Below are 19245 nucleotides of genomic sequence, written 5' to 3'. Positions count from 1 at the left end.
TCCGCGCCATACACCAGCACAGGCATGATGAGTGACTTATAGAGTGTGATCTTTGTACGACGAGAGAGGACTTTACTTCTCAATTGCCTACTCAGCCCAAAGTAGCACTTGTTGGCAAGAGTGATTCTCCGTTGGATTTCAAGGCTGACATTATTATTGGTGTTAATGCTGGTTCCCAAATAAACGAAGTCGTCTACTTTTTCAAACTTGTAACTGTCAACAGTGACGTGGGTGCCAAGACGCGTATGCTCTGACTATTTGTGTGATATATCCAGATACTTCGTTTTGTCCTCGTTCACCACCAGACCCATTCGCTTTGCTTCTCTATCCAATCCCGAGAAGGCAGAACAGACGTAGCCCTTGTTTTTACCGATAATATCGATGTCGTCGGCATACGCCAGCAATTGTACGCTCTTATAAAGTATTGTGCCTGAGCGGTTCAGTTCTGCGGCTCTTATTATCTTCTCCAACATAAGATTAAAGAAATCACACGAAAGGGAGTCCCCTTGTCTGAAACCTCGTTTGGTATCAAACGGCTCGGAGAGGTCCTTCCCTATTCTGACGGAGCTGGTGGTATTGCTCAACGTCATTTTACACAGCCGTATTAGTTTCGCGGGGATACCAAATTCAGACATCGCGGCATAAAGGCAACTTCTCTTCGTGCTGTCGAAAGCGGCTTTGAAATCGACAAATAGATGGTGTGTGTCGATCCTATTCTCGCGGGTCTTTTCCAAGATTTGGCGTATTGTGAATACCTGATCTATGGTGGATTTTCCAGGCCTAAAGCCACACTGATAAGGTCCAATCAGCTCGTTGACGGTGGGCTTCAGTCTTTCGCACAATACGCTCGATAAGACCTTGTAACCTATGCTTAGAAGGCTGATTCCGCGGTAGTTGGCGCGTATGGCGGGGTCGCCTTTCTTGTGGATTGGGCAGAGCACACTTAAATTCCAGTCGTCGGGCATGCGTTCATCTGACCATATTCTGCATACGAGCTGATGCATGCACCTCATCAGCTCCTCGCCGCCGTACTTGAATAGCTCGGCTGACAGGCCGTCAGCTCCAGCAGCTTTGTTTTTTTTCAACCGCGTAATCGCTATTCGTACCTCGTCATAGTCAGGCGTTGGGACAGCTACTCCATCATCATCGACTGGGGACTCGGGTTCGTCTTCTTCACTACTTTCAGCGCTGCTACCATTCAGTAGGTTGACTCCAGAATATGATCAGCTCTTAATTATAACTATGTCGTCGGAACTTATACAATAGTGAAATATATTTTTTAACATAGATAAGTAACCAGTGTATAAAATTCCTTAAAAAAAAATTCCAACTAATTTCTGAGTTCTTTGTAACTATTTTTAGAATGAATGTGACTGGTGGGACACTGAAAAATCCTTCTGTTTTACCTTTGTACACTCAAAGACTAATTTTAGCCAAACTACTTAGTTTTTTAAGGCAGATTTTTCTACGTTGTAAAATATATACTATACTCTTTCGTCTTCATTAAAAACTAGGCCGATATAACCATCATAGACATATTAAAGAATATTGAAAGTTGTGACTGGTGGGACAAGTACAAAATTAGGTAAAACTGAAATAAGTTTTGTCATTGTTTTGAGCTTTATTAATGTAGTTATTTATAAATTTTAACATGCAGCATTAAATAGAAACCAGCAACTGCAAGCAAAAATAATATAAATAAAATAAACAAACAATTTAATAACAAAATCTCAATAAACTCTATTTGGGGCATTCCATGTAAAATAGGTAAAATAGGAAAACGACATAAATTTTAAAATTCCGTTATTTATCTATATTTCTGTAGTAAGATATAGCTAAATGACTATATGTCATTAATCTGTTGAAAAATATTAAAAAATAAAAAAATACTGTATTTTTATCTATGGAAAGTTTTTCTTCATACATAGCTACCTTTGGGATAAATTTTGATTCGGTTAGCATCGCACTTCTCGGCTATTTTGTCAGTTGTATAAAGCAGGCGCGTGCATTTTACATAAAGCGGAGAAAATTCTAAAGTACTACAAAAAAATAAAGTGTAAAGGTGTGCAGGTTTTTGTGTCCCACCAGTCACGCAAAAATACATAAAATTTGTTTTCCTAACCTTAAATATGACTTAATGAATTCAGTTATTTCTAGAAGTAACAATAAACAAGTGGTGTACTATTTTAACATCTTTTAATAGTTAAAATGGTCATATTGTGGTTTTGAGACTGTTTTGAAATATGTCCCACCAGTCACATGTGACTTAACTTGAATATGCTTCGCCTAACTTGAACTTGATTTGGGTGATTTTTCGCTTCCTTTAGATGAATGCCACAGAGTGAAAGAGGAAATCTCGGGAGAAGATAAAGGAGGACAAGGATAAATGGAGTATAGCTCATGAAAAACAAAAAGAGTAGACTAGAAGAAGTAGAGAAAAAAATCGACGTGAGTGGGAGCAAAATGAGGAAAAGAGAATATGCTTCAGAGAAAAAGAAAGATTGCCTAAAAGAAAGCAAAGAGAGCACAAATAGTGGCAGTACAAAAGACAAGCAGTTCGTCGCTAGGGTCATACAAATCCTTGAGTACTTTGAAAAAAGCAGTTGTAAAAGCCAAAAAAGCTCTGCCTCAAAGTCCCACTAAACAGACAGCAGTTTTGTGGCTGTGGCTGTGTTGCATGAGGAGCCTCAAAATATTGGAAGCACGCATAATACGGATGAAGTTAAAAAAAAGTTCAAGCTTTCTACGAAAAAGATCACATCAGTCGTGCTTCTCCTAATAGAAAAGATACAATGTCGGTAAAAGAGGTGCAATCGGGTAAACGTATGCAAGTAGCTAAGATGCACATGATGATGACAATCGCTGAAGCGTATCCGTTATTTGTTATTGACAAGCCTGATATCAAACTCGGTAAGAGCAAATTTTTTGAATTCAGACCCTTACATGTGAGACCAATGAACGAAATGCCACACAACGTTTGTGTTTGTATTCATCATGCAAATTACAATTATCTGATAGAGGCTTTAAACAAGATTGTGCCAACAGTTCCAGATTCTTCCAAAGAATTTCTAAAAAAAATTACTTGTAACGTATCAGACGAAAAGTGTATGACTGGGGAATGTTCGAGCTGTAACGTAATTTCGGATATTCTTCCACTAGCATTAGATACAATATTGAAGGCAGCATGGAAACAGTGGCAATCTATCGAAAATAGATTCCAAATAATAAATGCTCCTGGAACCGTAAAAGATCTTATAAAAGAACTCGATAGTAAAACACTCAAGTTCAAGTTGCATGTTTTTGTAAAAAACGAACAATATAAATACTTTGAGACAAAAATTAAAGAAAGTACGCAGGAAGAAGTAGTACTTCAAATCGAATTCGCAGAAAATTTTGCTATTCTAAATAACAAAATCTCAATAAACTCTATTTATTAAAATCAAAATTAAGGAACCTTCTTTTCCGCAACGAAAATAAGAGTAAATTATCATCATTAATTAAAAACTTCTTTAAAACCATTAATATTTTTCAAAAAAGTTAACTTTTTCTGTTTTGAAAACTTCCAGTGCCGGAATCGGTTTTTGCGTTTGTTTTTTGCCCAACCTAGAGCTTTTTTGGCTTTTACAACTGCTTTTTTCAAAGTACTCAAGGATTTGTATGACCCAAGCGACGAACTGCTTGTCTTTTGTACTGCCACTATTTGTTCTCTCTTTGCTTTCTTTTACGCAATCTTTTTCTCTGAAGCATATTCTCTTTTCCTCATTTTGCTCCCACTCACGTCAATTTTTTTCTCTACTTCTTCTAGTCCACTCTTTTTGTTTTTCATGAGCTATACTCCATTTATCCTTGTCCTCCTTTATCTTCTCTCGAGATTTCCTCTTTCCCTCTGTGGCATTCATCTAAAGGAAGCGAAAAATCACCCAAATCAAGTTCAAGCTAGGCAAAGCATATTCAAGTTAAGTCACATGTGACTGGTGGGACATATTTCAAAACAGTCTCAAAACCACAATATGACCATTTTAACTATTAAAAGATGTTAAAATAGTACACGTGTTTATTGTTAAAACAAATTTTATGTATTTTTGCGTTACTGGTGGGACACGCGAAATGCATCTGTTAAAAAAAGAAATACACAAAAACCTACACACCTGTACACTTTATTTTTTTGTAGTAATTTAGAATTTTCTCCGCTTTATGTAAAATGCTCGCGCCTGCTTTATACAACTGACAAAATAGCGGAGAAATGCGATGCTAGCCTAATCAAAATGTATCCCAAGGGTAACTATGTATGAAGAAAAACTTTCCATGGATAAAAATTACAATTTTTTTTTTTAATTTTTTAATATTTTTCAACAGATTAATGACATAGTCATTTAGCTATATCTTACTACAGAAATATAGATAAATAACGGAATTTTAAAATTTATGTCGTTTTCCTATTTTACATGGAATGCGCCAAAGATAACTACGTAAAATAAAGCTGGAACGAAAAGCTTTATTTATTTTTCAAACAAAATACTTTAACAAAAATCTAGCAAAACGAAACAAAATTTACCTTTATACCATCCCAAATTTTTCTAGAAATTTTGGTAATAATATACCAAAGTGGAAACCCTGGTTGAGATTAAGATAATTGTTCATTATTATGCAGAAAACATACTCATGCAATTGGTGAGCTGTGCGGTTAATAGGAAGAAGGAAGCTTCACTTCAGTCGCACGTGGGATCCACACACCATATCCTTTTGTTTTAAACTTCAGTTCAGATACAGCTTTCTTGGAGGATGCGTCGAATTACGTATTTTTAAGATAAAACATTAAGTTAATCCATTTATATTTTAATTCCGAGATACGCATATTTTAATATATATATAGATACTATAACATATAAACTCTTGTGTCCTGGGTCTTCTCTTTTCAGTTCTTTTCCCTCGACATACTAGCAAGGAGACACGGGGTAACACCATTAATCTAATACACATGTTCCGAGATTATTTACACTATCATATTAAGGCAAGTTCGGTGCAGTAATGGTGGGCCATACTTTTGAGATTAAATACAAAATTACTGACTTTAATTTTTCAGTGTTCAAAAGCGTACATTCATTCTAGAATGCGCGCAAAAACTTCAGACTTCCTGAAAGTACTTAATCGTGCCAGACCGGAAACGAAAAGTACGGAAAAGAAAACAATAACGTAAGTTGATAAATTTTATATTTATTTGACTAAAATTTTTTTCATATAGTGTGTCATATAAGCGCGTAAATGCCTGGCAACCACGTAAACCTTGTAAACTTACTTAATTTTCTATGGAAAACTGTTTTATTTACGAGGTTTACGGTTCTACGAGGCATTTAAACGTTTAGATTAGAGATGGGCGCGGGATATCGGGACCCACGGTACTGATTTCAAAATGGCCGGGATATGTAGTATCGGGAAGGTCCGTAAAAATTTTGCGCGTGGGACGAGACCAAAATCCTTTCCCGCCACTCCCGTTAAATTCACAATCTCCATAATTTCAGAAAATCTTCTTTAAAAATTTTGTATGGAATATGCACTTTTTTATGTTTTATTGAGACGAAAACGAACAACAAAGCGAAACGAAATAGTTGGAAGGTGCCAGAACTTTAATTTTCGTTTTCCTTGAAAACGTTGTGTAACAAATGTAGTTAACGAAGCGATATTCTGCCGAAATCTGCAATAAAATCAGCATTTTGTAAACTTTAGTCCTACAATTGGCACGCCCATTTTTAGGGGTTTGTCGCCTTAAAGAAAAATCTTGCCGTACAAATATTATACCTGGATACATAGGTATTCTATCGGAATCTGCAATAAAATTTAAATTCTTGCAAAAACACGATGTTTAACACCTTAGTAAATATATCTCAACATAAGTTTTGGAAAACAAATAACAAAAATTGTTGATTCTCACGAAATAAACCATCTCGTCATAAAAAAAAAAATATTCTAAAAACAGTTCTTGAAATTTACTGGTCTTCACTATGCAAATCAACTTCAAAAAGTTCAACTGTTAATAGCCAAGTTAGCTTTAGCACAATCTTGACCATCTTATATATAAAAATATTAAGCCCGTTTCTTTAGCTTTAAGACGGCGTTAAGATGAAGTCTCTAGATGGGCAGAACCCGAGATATAACGACTTGAAGCAGGACATGATTAGTCAGAATCGCGAAAAAATGCAAACTTTGACAGATCATATCTCCAAAGAAAAAAACAAAACAAAAATTCCTCGAACACGTGTTAGATTGGGCTTGTTAGAGTTGCAATCAGAACCGCATTGTTGCGCGAATTATTAAAGTATCACGTTCTGTGTGAATTTCTAGCAATGTATTATTAGTTGGGCAGTTGCAAAAATGTTGCCATTTGTTATCAGTACGGCAGTAATGCCGTTTTTATTACGTGCTACGAACAAGTCCCTTAAGTCATGTATAGAACCCATAAAAAAAATTTGAAGCCAATCGAAAGTGTGACACCAAATTTGGTGACCGCTATGAAAAATAATGAATTTTTTTTATGTTTTATTGAAACGAAAACGAACAGCAAAGCAAAACAAATTAGTCGGAAGATGCTACGTTTTTTAAATTTTTTTTAATTTAAAATTAATTTGAAAGTCGTGTGAATTTTTTCTTTGTGATAGATTTCGGGACCCACAGCACCCGCGGTACAATTCTGAAAAACTTCGGGATGGGCGGGTTCGGGACTTAAGATTCAATACTAGTAGGTCCCGTTCCCATCTCTAGTTTAGATGAATTCCCATAAGGGTGATTCAAAATTGGAACTTTTTCGAATTTGGACTAAGGACATTCGGTTTCTTGAAGATAAGAGGCCTTCTACAATTTCCGCTTATTTGAACAAGATTTAGAGGTCGCTCAACGCTGTTGTTTGTTTTCCGGAGACAACAGATATTAAATGCATCTTTATAAACAAGTAGGTGTATTTTCATAAAGTCTTGTCGGATTTCGCTGAAATTTCGTAGGTATATTCCAAAATATCAGTTTATTGGAACACAATTTATATAAGTTCGACAAATTAGTTTTTATCATATTTATTAATTAGTAACTAAGTTTTGCTTTATAGACAATTAATATTTGCAATATTTTTTTTGTTCCTTAACCAGTATATGTAGTATACATCTAAGATCACATTATAATTCATATCAATAGTGGACCTCATCATTAAATATTATTAAACATCAAATAAAAAAACACCACATAAATATCACTCATACGCCATGTCGAATCCAGGTGTTTTCCTAGTTATTGTAAATATTAATAGTATAATAAAAATATTTTGGCGCTTACACCTTTGGCAAGTGTTTGGCCGAGCTTCTCCTCAAATTTGTGGTGTGTGCCTTGATGTTGTCACAAAAATATAAGTATTTTAGAAGAATGTTTTTACAGAACTTAATTGAAGAATGGCAAGTGGTTAGCAATGCGCGCTATCACTGCGCAAGGCCTGGGTTCAAGCCCTGGTCAAAGCAACATCGCAAAGAAAATATAGAAAAAGGTTTTCTTCGCTATCATTACAAATAACAATTAGTTCATTTTAATTGTGGAGGTCCACTATTGATATGAATTATAATGTGATCTTAGATGTATTTAGGATATGCTCAGTGGTTAAAGAATAAAAAAAAAATTATTGCAAATATTAATTGTTTATAAAGCAAATCTTAGTTACTTACTAATTAATAAATATGTTTAAAACTAATTTATCGAACTTATATAAACTGTGTTCCAATAAACTGAAATTTTGGAACCTACCTACGAAATTTCAGCGAAATCCGACAAGATTTTATGAAAATATACTTACTTGTTTATAAAGATGCTTTTAAAATCTGTAGTTTCCGGAAAACAAACAACAGCGTTGAGCGACCTCTAAATTTCTCTAAATCTTGTTCAACTAAGCTGAAATTTTAGAAGGAACTTGTTTTCACTCTTATCTTCAAGAACAGGAATGTTCTCAGTCGAAATGCAAAAAAGTTCCAATTTTGAATCTCTCTAATACCAAATATTTTATAACTTGTGAATGTGCCAATATTTTTTCGATGGTCGAGCTTTTGTTGTGGAACTCATTTTTTTCTGGTTCACAACCATAAAAAATACCACTTTGACAATTTTTCGAAATTCGAATTATTTTCGGAGCTAAAGCTATACTGGCGACCAGGCATAACACTACCAACACTATTTTTTTATAAAGAAATATACGACCTCTAAGGATTTCGATGAAAGTTGAAGAGATTGAAGGTCTAGGTGACATGAATATACGTGCAGCATATTTTGCCGATATGACATAGGGTTGCCTATTTACACGGGGCTTGAATTTTAAGAAAACGTCATACATACCTTTCTTTAAAGTGCTGTATCTTGGAAACCTTTTAACGAAACTTAATGAACAAAAATTTATTTCTTCCGTCTTATTATGGGCTTTAATTAAACATTTTTTACATAAAGGGCAACATATAAAAAACAAAAAAAAAAGTAAACATTTTCTTTTTGATTTTTTATAGCATTTTGAAAATCTTTTATTTTTACATAAAAACATTGTCTATAATGCCAACTTTAAGTACCTAAATGGGCATAATGGGCTAAATACTTAGGCGTATGGACTCTAGATCGTCTAACGCTCGAGCAATGTGATAAATAGACATTGCAATTTTGTGAAATTGTCTTTTTTTAAACGAGGAAAGGGGTGTAAAAAACAAAAACAATATGTATAAATCATATTAACTTTACAAAAGGGTCTGAAATCACGAAAATCCCTTCAAGGAAATGGCAGAATTGAACTTTGTTGCAAGTTCAAATGGGAAATCTGCTTGCGACGGGATTCGAGGAAATTTTAAGCCTTCTACCAATGGAGTAAGAATAATTTAGAGAAAAAGAAGGTGCTGTATGTTTCCAATGGGATGTCTGTAAAAAATAACTGCAACTAACTTTACAGTGGACTTTATTTCGACTATGACTACGTGCCAATTACTTTAATCCTATATTAAGCTAGTTTAAAAGGTTAAATAACATCAAGTTAGGGAACTTCATATACTTCTTAAACAAATCTTTAAATCAATAAATAATTTTTTTCTTTTTAGTTCTTAGTTTATTAAAAGCGTGTTGTTGGTTTTTTTAAACTATAATTTTGTTATTCATTAGGTTTGTTTTTTTACACTCCTTTCCTTTTTCTTGTTTTAATAAAAGGACTAACCTTGAAGCTATCATTGGAGTCGGATATTCTTTTGCAATGAGTGTTTTTGGGCGTTCCTGGAATATATTGTGTGTTTGCGAATCTATCTTGAAGCTTTTGCTTAACTTCATTTTAGTCACTCTTGGACGCATACAGCACCTTGGTTTTCTCTAAATTATTCTTACCCCATTGGTTGTTGTTGTTGTTGTCGCAGCACACAAGTCCCCATTCCCCACTGAGTTTTTGACAGTCCTTGGCCAGATATAAATCTGGGTCGTTCCGGTTACGTAGACCCGACTGTCGTGGGAACGTACCCCCATGCCGCACGTAGTATATTCATGTCACCTAGACCTTCAATCTCTTCAAATCTTCATCCAAATCCTTAGAGGTCGCGCACAGAAGTGGCCGCGGTGACATGAAATGCCTCTATAGTCAACGCTATAAGAAAAACTAAATAAATACAAGTTTCAAACTTTGTCCAAAACTTACACTGACCGCCAGTGTATTTACTTTTTCGAAATTGCTTGGATTTTATTTATTTTCTCCAGGTTGTTTATACCAATTCTGCTTATTAAAAAAAAAAAGTTAAATACCTTGCTTTCCACGCATTTTTATTTATTTTGTCTACATTTTTTTGGTGGTTATTAGCAATTTTTAAAATATTCTGGACTGCTCAATCGCTTTAACACTAGAGAGATCAAAGCCGTCAAGAGACCACATTCACGTTTTTGATAGAACATATTAACATAGCTATTGCATTTGAATCGTTTTCGATGAGTTTGAATAATTCCACTTTGTTTACGTTATTCTTATATAAAATAGTGAATATTCTAATTGAAAACCATAAAAGAAGCAGCAGCGATATGAAAGAAATCATTTTAATGCGAGACTTGTAAATTTTTGTGTTAAAAACCATCGAAAAAATTATCGAAATCGAGTCGATCTCAAATTTTCGAATTTCAGAACATGCCTGTATGGTTCAACATTTCTGAAGTGGGCCCGAAATTTTTTTTGGCGACATTTTTGCAAGTTATATTAAAAAGCTTTGCAACAAGTACCAACTATACAATACTGATTTTTTTTAGTTCGTAAAAATAAACAAGGAACCGTAATTGCCTACAAAAAATAATTGTTCAGACTAGTTTTTTTTTCAAAAGTATAATATACAATAATACTACTTATACCAAAGTTAGCAAAATCCATCAAACAAACTGTAAATAATTTTTTTTTTCAAATTAGATGTTTAAAAATTGTTTATACAATATCTCTTGAAAAAATTTAAATTTTGCAAAACCGCTTTAGGGTAAAATTTTTACCCGAAAATACTATAAGATTATTGATATAACTTCCAAAATTGTCGCTTTAAAAATCAGTGGCCCCACTTCAGTAATTTTGAGCCGTATGTATACTAATAGATGTTTTTGAAAAATAATTACCTATGTGTGGGTGATTGAAATTATTCATTACTTTTATACATTCTCACACAAATAAAATATTACAGCTCGTAATACGTAATTTATCCGCTCTTGGTAATTAAAAATTTCCGACTTTCTAATGCACCAGTGGGTAGTTGAACGAAACGTACATATTTACTGAATAATAAATTAATTCATTACTTTTAAAAATTTGTGTTTTTTGAGATTTCATCATACAATTAATTAACATGATAAGGAGAATATGTTCGGTCTAACAGATAAATAAACTTACCAACAATGGCGAAGATATGGGTCTTTTCAACTGTCTTTTTGTTTACCAACTGTATGAGTTTATCAAACTTTGATTACAATCATTACACATAACACAGCTTTGCAACAAGCTCATTCCAATCACGAGAAAATAAACAAAATCCAAACAATTTCGAAAACAATTATCACCTATAATAAGTAAATTATAAATGGTCAAATTCCACAAACAAAGCTCGACCTTGGAAAAAAATTTTTGGCACACTTTACAAATTTCGACTCATTTGGAACTGTAACATAATTTTACGTTTTTTGTTTTTGCAGGGGGAGAACATTCATTCGCAAGGATTAAATTGTGGACAATGTCTAGTTGCTTTTATATCCGTATATTAATTACACTGGATTACAAATTTTAGTTAGGTTTTTGTTCTCCAGACGCCACTATCCAATTTCAATGTAGAATTGCCCGGTGATTCCGAAAATCGAGTAAATTTTTTTCTATGGATACGTTTTCAAGATATTTTCAAGTTACCGTTATTCAGCTCAAAACATAAAGTAGTTCCACTTAATCACGCATATCTTACGAACCAATTTAACTATCTTAAAAGGAGATACGTCAAATCAAAGCTAGTGAAATTCTCCATAAACCATATATACATCGCTTTCCGATAGGGCTGATAGTTTCTGACAAATTAATTAGTCATTCCAGTTTTTTATTTTTGAATAAAAAAATGAAAAACAAAACAAACTTTAACAGAAGAAAAATTTAAAAAATAACAGGTTCTGTGCCAAGTTTTTGCATCTGTGCTAAAGCCTGTTCTGTTACAAATAAAAATTAAGTTACTACTGAAGAATATCGTTGAATAAATAAGAAATAATGAGTGGTCAAATGAAAATGCGCAAAGATTTTTTGTATGAAATATGAGCAGAAAAGCGTGTTACTCAGGTGTATGTGGCGTATGAGTAACTTTCTTTCCTGCTTATTTTTCATACAAAAAATCTTTGCGTATTTTCATTTGACCACTCATTATTTCTTATTTATTCATCGATTTTTTTCATTAGTAATTTGATGTTTTTTTTTGTAACAGAACAGGCCTTAGCACAAATGCAAAAATTTGGCACAGAACCTGTTATTTTTTTAATTTTTCAACTGTTAAAGTTTGATTTTTTTAATGATTCCAATAAAAAGAAATCAATGGAATGATTATTAGATTTGTCAGAAACTATAAGTCCTATCGGAAAATGATGTATTTACGGTTTATGGAGAATTTTATTAGCTTTCATCTGCCGCATTTTATATTAAGATTGTTAAATTGGTTCGTAAGATATACGTGATTAAAAGGAACAAATTTTTGCATTAAGCAGAATAACGCTAAATTGAAAATATCTTAAAAACGTATCCATAGAAAAAAAAACTTCATTTTAGGAATCACCGAGCAATTCTACATAGGAATTTGATAGTGGCATGCACAGAACAATTTTGCTGTAAACCAGTGTTATTAACAATCACAGCTTGATGACAGGAAGTTTCATGAATTTAAAACATGTGCTTCTTGAAATAGATACAAAAAATGCCCAAGGAATACATATATGTACATATTATACCAGCTAATACGAAAAAAACCAGCTGCTAGGAGTATTAAAAACTTAAAGTGAAATTATTGAATCGATTTACAGTACCATAATTGAGTCTGGTTGAGTCGTAAATATATTGACATCTTGAGGAATCCCTAAATGAAATTTAACTAAATATATGAAAATAAGTTAAGTAACAAATACAGCGTGTTAAGCATTGCCGCATTGCAAAAGCATAGTAACCAAACAATAATAAAGCATTAAATAAATAAAAATAAAATTTAACATACGAGCCAATATGAAACTGACTTCGCATGGAAGGCTGTTGATCAAAGAATTTGATATGGAATCCACAAATGATAAAAAATTCAATATCGATAATCAAAATCCTACCTGATAAATATGTATTTATGTATATCTAGTTTTATTTCTGCTGTTATTGTTAACGCGAAAGCGGTAGGTGAGTATGTAAATATATAAACACGTACTCTTCTATGTAGGCAGTTATACGTTGCTTCTAAATTTGATGTAATCATATGGATCTTTGAAGGCATTGTCACCGTCGCTCAATTGGGCCGCTTCATACAAGTTGATGCTCAAAATTCTGTAACCGTTTTTCCCCTGAAAATTATGTAGACACACCCAAAAGGGAAATATAGAGCGTATGTTAATCGGTAACAAAGTTCGCTGCGAGTAAATTTTTGACAAGTATGAGGTGAATAAAATTTCACTAGCTGATATGTAGGGCTCGGAATCTCATGCAAATGCATTTTTTTATTGGGCATCTTCAAATGGAAATGGTTAAGTTATCATGAAATTTCCTTCAAAATGGCATTCAATCGTTAGTGCATATTTTGCAGTAAATGCATGGTAGTGCATATTTTGGAAAAAATACCTGTTTTGCATACCTAATGCGCATATTTTACAATAAATGCATATGGTTTTTGCATATTTTTGCTCTTTTTGTTTTACAACCATTTAAATTTAGTGCGAAATCTCTTGACAAAAAAAAATTACCTTTAATCTTTTCCCAAATATTCTTCTATTTGGATAGCCAAGCGGCCATTAAGGCACTCTCTTCTACCTCTGCTAGATCTCAATTAATGGAGGACTATAGGAGAGCTGGCCTATATCTCTGATCAATACGAAACTGATTTAATATGGGTGCCGGGACATAGGGTCATTTACGGAAACGAGGAAGCGGACGAACAAGCAAGGTGCGGCTCCGCACTGAATGTGTCCCACGCAAAAATTACTGAAATTTATCACTTGAAGAGCAAGCAAAAGGTGGAACCGTACAGGATCGTCCAGGATTACCCGGCAGTTCTGGGTGTCATACGACCCACTTAAAACCAAAGCTCGCTTAGGAATGAACAAAGAAGATACCTACCAACTTACTGCAGAGTACTGGCCCGTTAGGGTACATGCCGAAAGGATTGGACTGCCCTTCAACAGGTTTTATCGCAGTTGCGATGACCCTGGCTTAAAAGAAACGTTCAAATACTGTGCGAGTATCCAGCCCTCGCAAGGATGAGGCTTAAGACACTCGCCAAGCCATTCCTGAAGAATGTTTTAGAATGCAGCTGCCTTTCTCTGAATGACGTACAAAAATTTATTAAAGCCGTCAAATGACTGCAGGTGGTACGAGTTGTGGAATCAAAATGGCATTCTTGTCACCACGATGACAATCGACTTAAACCAACCAAACATCCATCTGAACCACTATTAAACACTAGGGATGTTCTGAGATACTTCGCCGACCTAAACGCGGTTAGATCGCCGAAACAACAGCCCTTGTGGTCGGGTAAAACACGAGTCATTCCGGTACGTAGAACCGGCTGTCGTGGGAACAAAGGAGATTCGTATCCACCGATAACACTCCTTTCTCCGGTAGCGAAGACACTTGAGGCCCTGCTGCTCCCGTATTTCACGAACCACCTGACTCCAGCGAAGCATCAGCATGGTTTCCGTAAAGTGCACAGTACAACAACAGCAGTTAACGCCATAAACACTCAGATAACTCGTGGCCTTAACCGTAACCGTCCCTGTGAGAGAACGACTCTAGTAGCGTTGGACCTGTCAAAGGCTTTTGACACTGTCAGCCATTCCACGCTACTAGAAGATATAGAGGCTTCCTCTTTCCCACAGAGGCTCAAACGGTGGTCGGCAAATTATCTGAGTGGTCGACACTCGTCGGTAATGTTTAGAGACAAATCGAGCAAACTTAGGAAAATCAAACAGGGGGTTCCACAGGGTGGTGTCCTTTCCCCGCTACTGTTCAACTTTTATATTTCAAAGCTCCCTCAACCACCAGAGGGAGTCTCGATTGTCTCTTACGCCGACGATTGCTCGATCATGGCGACTGGGAATGGAATTGATGACCTGTGTTCGAAAGTAAACGGGTATCTCTCCGATCTTTCTCGCTTCTTCACTGCAAAGTGTCTAGCCCTCTCCCCTACGAAATCCTCCGCGACCTTGTTCACCACCTGGACGAAGGAGGTCAGGCTACCGCTGGGAATTCACGTCGATGATACACCAATTCCGACGGTGAATAACCCCAAAATACTCGAAGTAACATTCGACAGCCTGCTCTCCTTCTCTGCACGCGCTACCGCTATTGTCAACAAAGAACAGAGCCGCAACAAAGACCTCAAGTCGCTAGCCGGCAGTACCTGGGGCAAAGACAAAGAATCGCCGGGGACTAGTAGGACGCAGTGGATGAAGCTACAGACAGCACAGAACACCGCACTCAGGACAGCGACCGGATGCCTCCTGATGTCACCCGAACACCACCTCCATGACGAGGCGAAAATGCTCCCAATTAGGGAGCATAAAATAATGCTCTGCAAGCAGTTTCTGGTTGGGAGCCACAGATGCGGCCGCCCAAACAGACAGCTGCTTGCAGAGGAGCCCTCGCCTAGACACGTCAGGAGGTTCATTAAGCAGCCTCTGGACCCGTCAGCATAGCGACAGGCCCTTAACGGCATTCACAGGGACTCAGTCTCGAGTTATGTAGACTCTAGACCTGTGAATGCCGTTCTAGGCACACAAACACCGGGAATTGACGCGACGGAGCTCCATCTGCCTCGGGAGACAAGAACAACAATAGCCCAACTTCGCTCTGGCTACTGCAGCAGGTTAAACTCATACCTGAGTAGGCTAAATGAGGATGTGCCAAATGAGTGTCCGGCATGCGGAGAGATCCCTCACGACTCGAAACATCTCTTCGCATGCCAGGAAAACCCGACAACCCTAACGGCGTTGTCCCTGTGTACCGACCCCGTCGAGGCTGCACGCTTTTTAGGGCTGCCCTTAGTGGAACTCGACGACAACGACTGAGATATCAACCGATCTGGGCGGAGTTGTTGTAGCCGCTACAACAACAACAACTAGGGCTGTTCCAAGAATGATAGAATACAAGATTGCGCCAATCGAGCTGAGAGCAACTGGCCGTGACGTCAATAAATACCAGAATGAGAGAGCAAGACGAACTTGACAAGAAAAAGAGGAAGCATCGGACAAAAGGCGGTATTGCCAAATTTTGAATTTGAAAAAGCACCAAATTTGTATTGGTGTATTTTATAGACTTTATATGCATACATAATTTTATTGTAAGGATGCCGATTCAAATTAATATAAATCAATGTTTCTTGCACGGCGGTTGATTTCTTCTGGCATGATTGAAGGTGCTTTCACATATTTTGTTGTCGCTTATGACTGTCACTGTGCCATGATTTTGTTTAAAGNCTTTATATGCATACATAATTTTATTGTAAGGATGCCGATTCAAATTAATATAAATCAATGTTTCTTGCACGGCGGTTGATTTCTTCTGGCATGATTGAAGGTGCTTTCACATATTTTGTTGTCGCTTATGACTGTCACTGTGCCATGATTTTGTTTAAAGTTTTGTAAAGTTGCTTACCACACTTACGATTGCTATGAATTTTGCTTCCATTTTTTTTTAAGATTTTCTAATTTGGTGTCTTCAAACTAAAAACAAAAGCACCAAAAACGCGCCAAGCACCAAACTCAAAAATGTTCGCGTTTTGAATACCCACTAAATTTGGTGCGAAAAGCATGAAGTTGGCAACAGAGAATGTAAACAAAAGTATTTTATGACGTCAGCGATTAAGTGGATGCTGTCAAATCGACGAAGAGAGGGTTAGCGGTCCGCGAATGGCGCGACCTTTATTTTCTGGATCGTGGGGCTGTTCAGGATGATGTTGAAATGGTCTTGGATTTGCAGTTGGAATTGTATTCGTAAATTTTATGGTTGCTGCCATGGTAACCGTGTGCATTTTATTGCTGTGAATTTACAAATACAGCGAATGTGCAAATGCAAGAGCATATTCACAAGATCCTGAACAGCCCTAATATGTTTCTATTTAAACAAGATTGTAACGTCTGCTTTAATATAAACTAATTTCATACGTAAATATGTGCTGTATTTTGAAGTGAATTGTTATCGTTATTTTCTTGTGACAATACATTCGTTATTTATTTTTGTACGTACACACATAAGGACAAAGTGACTATTTACGACGACAAAAGTAGAAAAACAAAAGTCTTTAAATCTTATCACACTTAACTTTCTAATACTCCTTATAAATCAGTCCACATTGCAACACACAAATTTTGGCTTTTAACGCAACGCAGCAGCTTTAGCAGAAGCGCAAAGTTGGGTTTACTATTGTGCGTCGAATTAAATAATTTTTTGTTTGAAGCGATGATAAAATTGTTTCGCTTGTCATTTTATTCTTATTAACAACTAATGGTTTTGTCCACATGGAAAGTGAGGCATGAGGTATGTACTTTATTTTGCGATTTTTTTTTAGTAGTATAGTTGTTTGTAAAATGGGTATAATACGTATTTTATAAATTTCCTTTTTTTATTGAAACAATTTTTAAATTTTTATATTAGTTACAGTTATAAAAAAAGTTCCAACGAGTACAGCAATTTCTTTTCAACAGTTCGAAAATCCAACAAATTGTCAATGTAAAAATATCACGAACTCGTCCCCCTTTTTTTTATGAAACTTGGTATTCAGAAATCCTCGTTATCTTTGATTACGAAATTCAAATTAAATTTTCAAAATTCAAAATAGGTTCAAATGGTGCTAAAGATAATGCAATGCGATAAAAGTAAAACGCCTATTGTTCGGGACGCCATATTTGATCCGCCTTTTTGAATTCTTGAAATTATAATATCAATTTCGAAATCAATGACGACGAAAATCTCTGGATACCAAACTTCATAACAATATATTTTGATTTTTTAAAATTAAATATCAATTTCGAAATCAGTGATGACGAACAGCTCTGGATACCAAGCTTCATAAAAACCTATACATTTTTTAATAAATCGTCCGCCTTATTAGATCCGCCATTTTGAATTTTGGAAATTTAATTTAATATTCGAGTTCAGTGACGACGAAAATCCCTAATTAACAAATTTCATTGAAATCTGTCGAATAGATACATTTTTGAAGAAATCGTCCGCCATATTGGATCCGCCATTGTGAATTTTGGAAATTTAATTTAATATTCGAAATCAATGATGAATATCCCTGAATACCAAATTTCATTGAAATCTGTCGAATAGATACATTTTTGAAGAAATCGTCCGCCATATTGGATCCGCCATTGTGAATTTTGGAAATTTAATTTAATATTCGAAATCAATGATGAATATCCCTGAATACCAAATTTCATTGAAATCTGTCAAATACATATGGAGTAAACATTTTTGTCGTCCTATATTGTCGATTCGTCCCTATGTGCGACAACAAAATATTAGGAAAATATTTTTAATTGCATATTTCACTTGTTTATAGCGCATATTTTTGACTTTTGAGTGCATATTATATGCGCATATTTTCGATTTTTTAGTGCATGAGATTCCGAGCCCTACTGTTGAGACTAGTGAAACGTTTTGGCAAATGCATAGAAAATGTTGACAATCGCAAAGATAATCGGCCCTATTGCGAATTTCTCATGAACAAATATTCCCAAAAATTATAAAGCAAAACAAAAACAATGTTTCTCAATTTGTTTTTGTTTAGCAGGTTAAATTACACTGTGGAACAAGAGTGAGGGGTGAAAATAGAGGCTAAATTAGAAGACCCGTATCGCGGAGTTTGTTTATGTTAGTTCGAATTTTTTTTTAATCGACCTTCGAACTTTGCAGTCAAATGCCGATTTTCAGCATATTGTTTATATGGTTTTTTGGCTATAACTCGTCGACTAATTGATATTTTTTCAATCTGTTAAAGCCAAATTATTGCTGTGCAACAATTAAAATTAAAAAAAAAAATTGATTTAAAAAATTTTTGTAGTGCTTATGAAGTAAAATGTTGGAATTTTTTTTCATGCTTTTTGAACATATTTTCCACAAAACTAAGTCTTTTTTGCTTTCTGTTTGATCTATAATATGCTTCTCAGTTTCTTCAATAAATTTCATTTGAAAAGAAAACAATCATAATACAAAACTTGCGTTTTCCAGCTTAATATTAATTTACTTCTCATTTCTTATGTACCAATTTTTTCAGTGTTGGTTTTGAAGAAACATTGAAAAAGAAATTATAAAAATATTGAAAAAAATATAATATTGAAATGTTAGTTATGAAAAGTTTTGAGTAAAAAAATTAAATAAATTAAATTAAAAATTTTTTGAATNCAAATGGTGCTAAAGATAATGCAATGCGATAAAAGTAAAACGCCTATTGTTCGGGACGCCATATTTGATCCGCCTTTTTGAATTCTTGAAATTATAATATCAATTTCGAAATCAATGAC

General features: G+C 35.0%; 1 protein-coding gene across 2 annotated transcripts in view; it reads left to right on the top strand.

Moving 5' to 3' along the window:
• Arpc2 (Actin-related protein 2/3 complex, subunit 2) overlaps positions 1 to 11526 on the top strand; it is a 92771-nt gene extending 81245 nt beyond the window's left edge. Inside the window, exons 6-8 of one of the 2 annotated variants that reach the window (XM_017613731.1) lie at positions 4920 to 5011; positions 5084 to 5193; positions 11197 to 11526. In XM_017613731.1, coding sequence (XP_017469220.1) covers positions 4920 to 5011; positions 5084 to 5193; positions 11197 to 11224 — 230 coding nt within the window. In that variant the 3' untranslated portion in view covers positions 11225 to 11526. Of the gene's footprint in view, positions 1 to 4919; positions 5032 to 5083; positions 5194 to 11196 lie in introns of those variants that run through there. The other variant, XM_017613732.1, reaches the window with a different exon arrangement.
• Positions 11527 to 19245: the final 7719 nt, after the last annotated feature.

Source organism: Rhagoletis zephyria, unplaced genomic scaffold (assembly GCF_001687245.7).
Source record: "Rhagoletis zephyria isolate East Lansing unplaced genomic scaffold, Rhagoletis_zephyria_1.1 Rzeph_scaffold_00707, whole genome shotgun sequence".
Lineage (NCBI taxonomy): Eukaryota > Metazoa > Arthropoda > Insecta > Diptera > Tephritidae > Rhagoletis > Rhagoletis zephyria.
The sequence above is the reverse complement of the archived record's forward strand: the minus strand, read 5'-3'. Positions and strand labels throughout refer to the sequence as shown.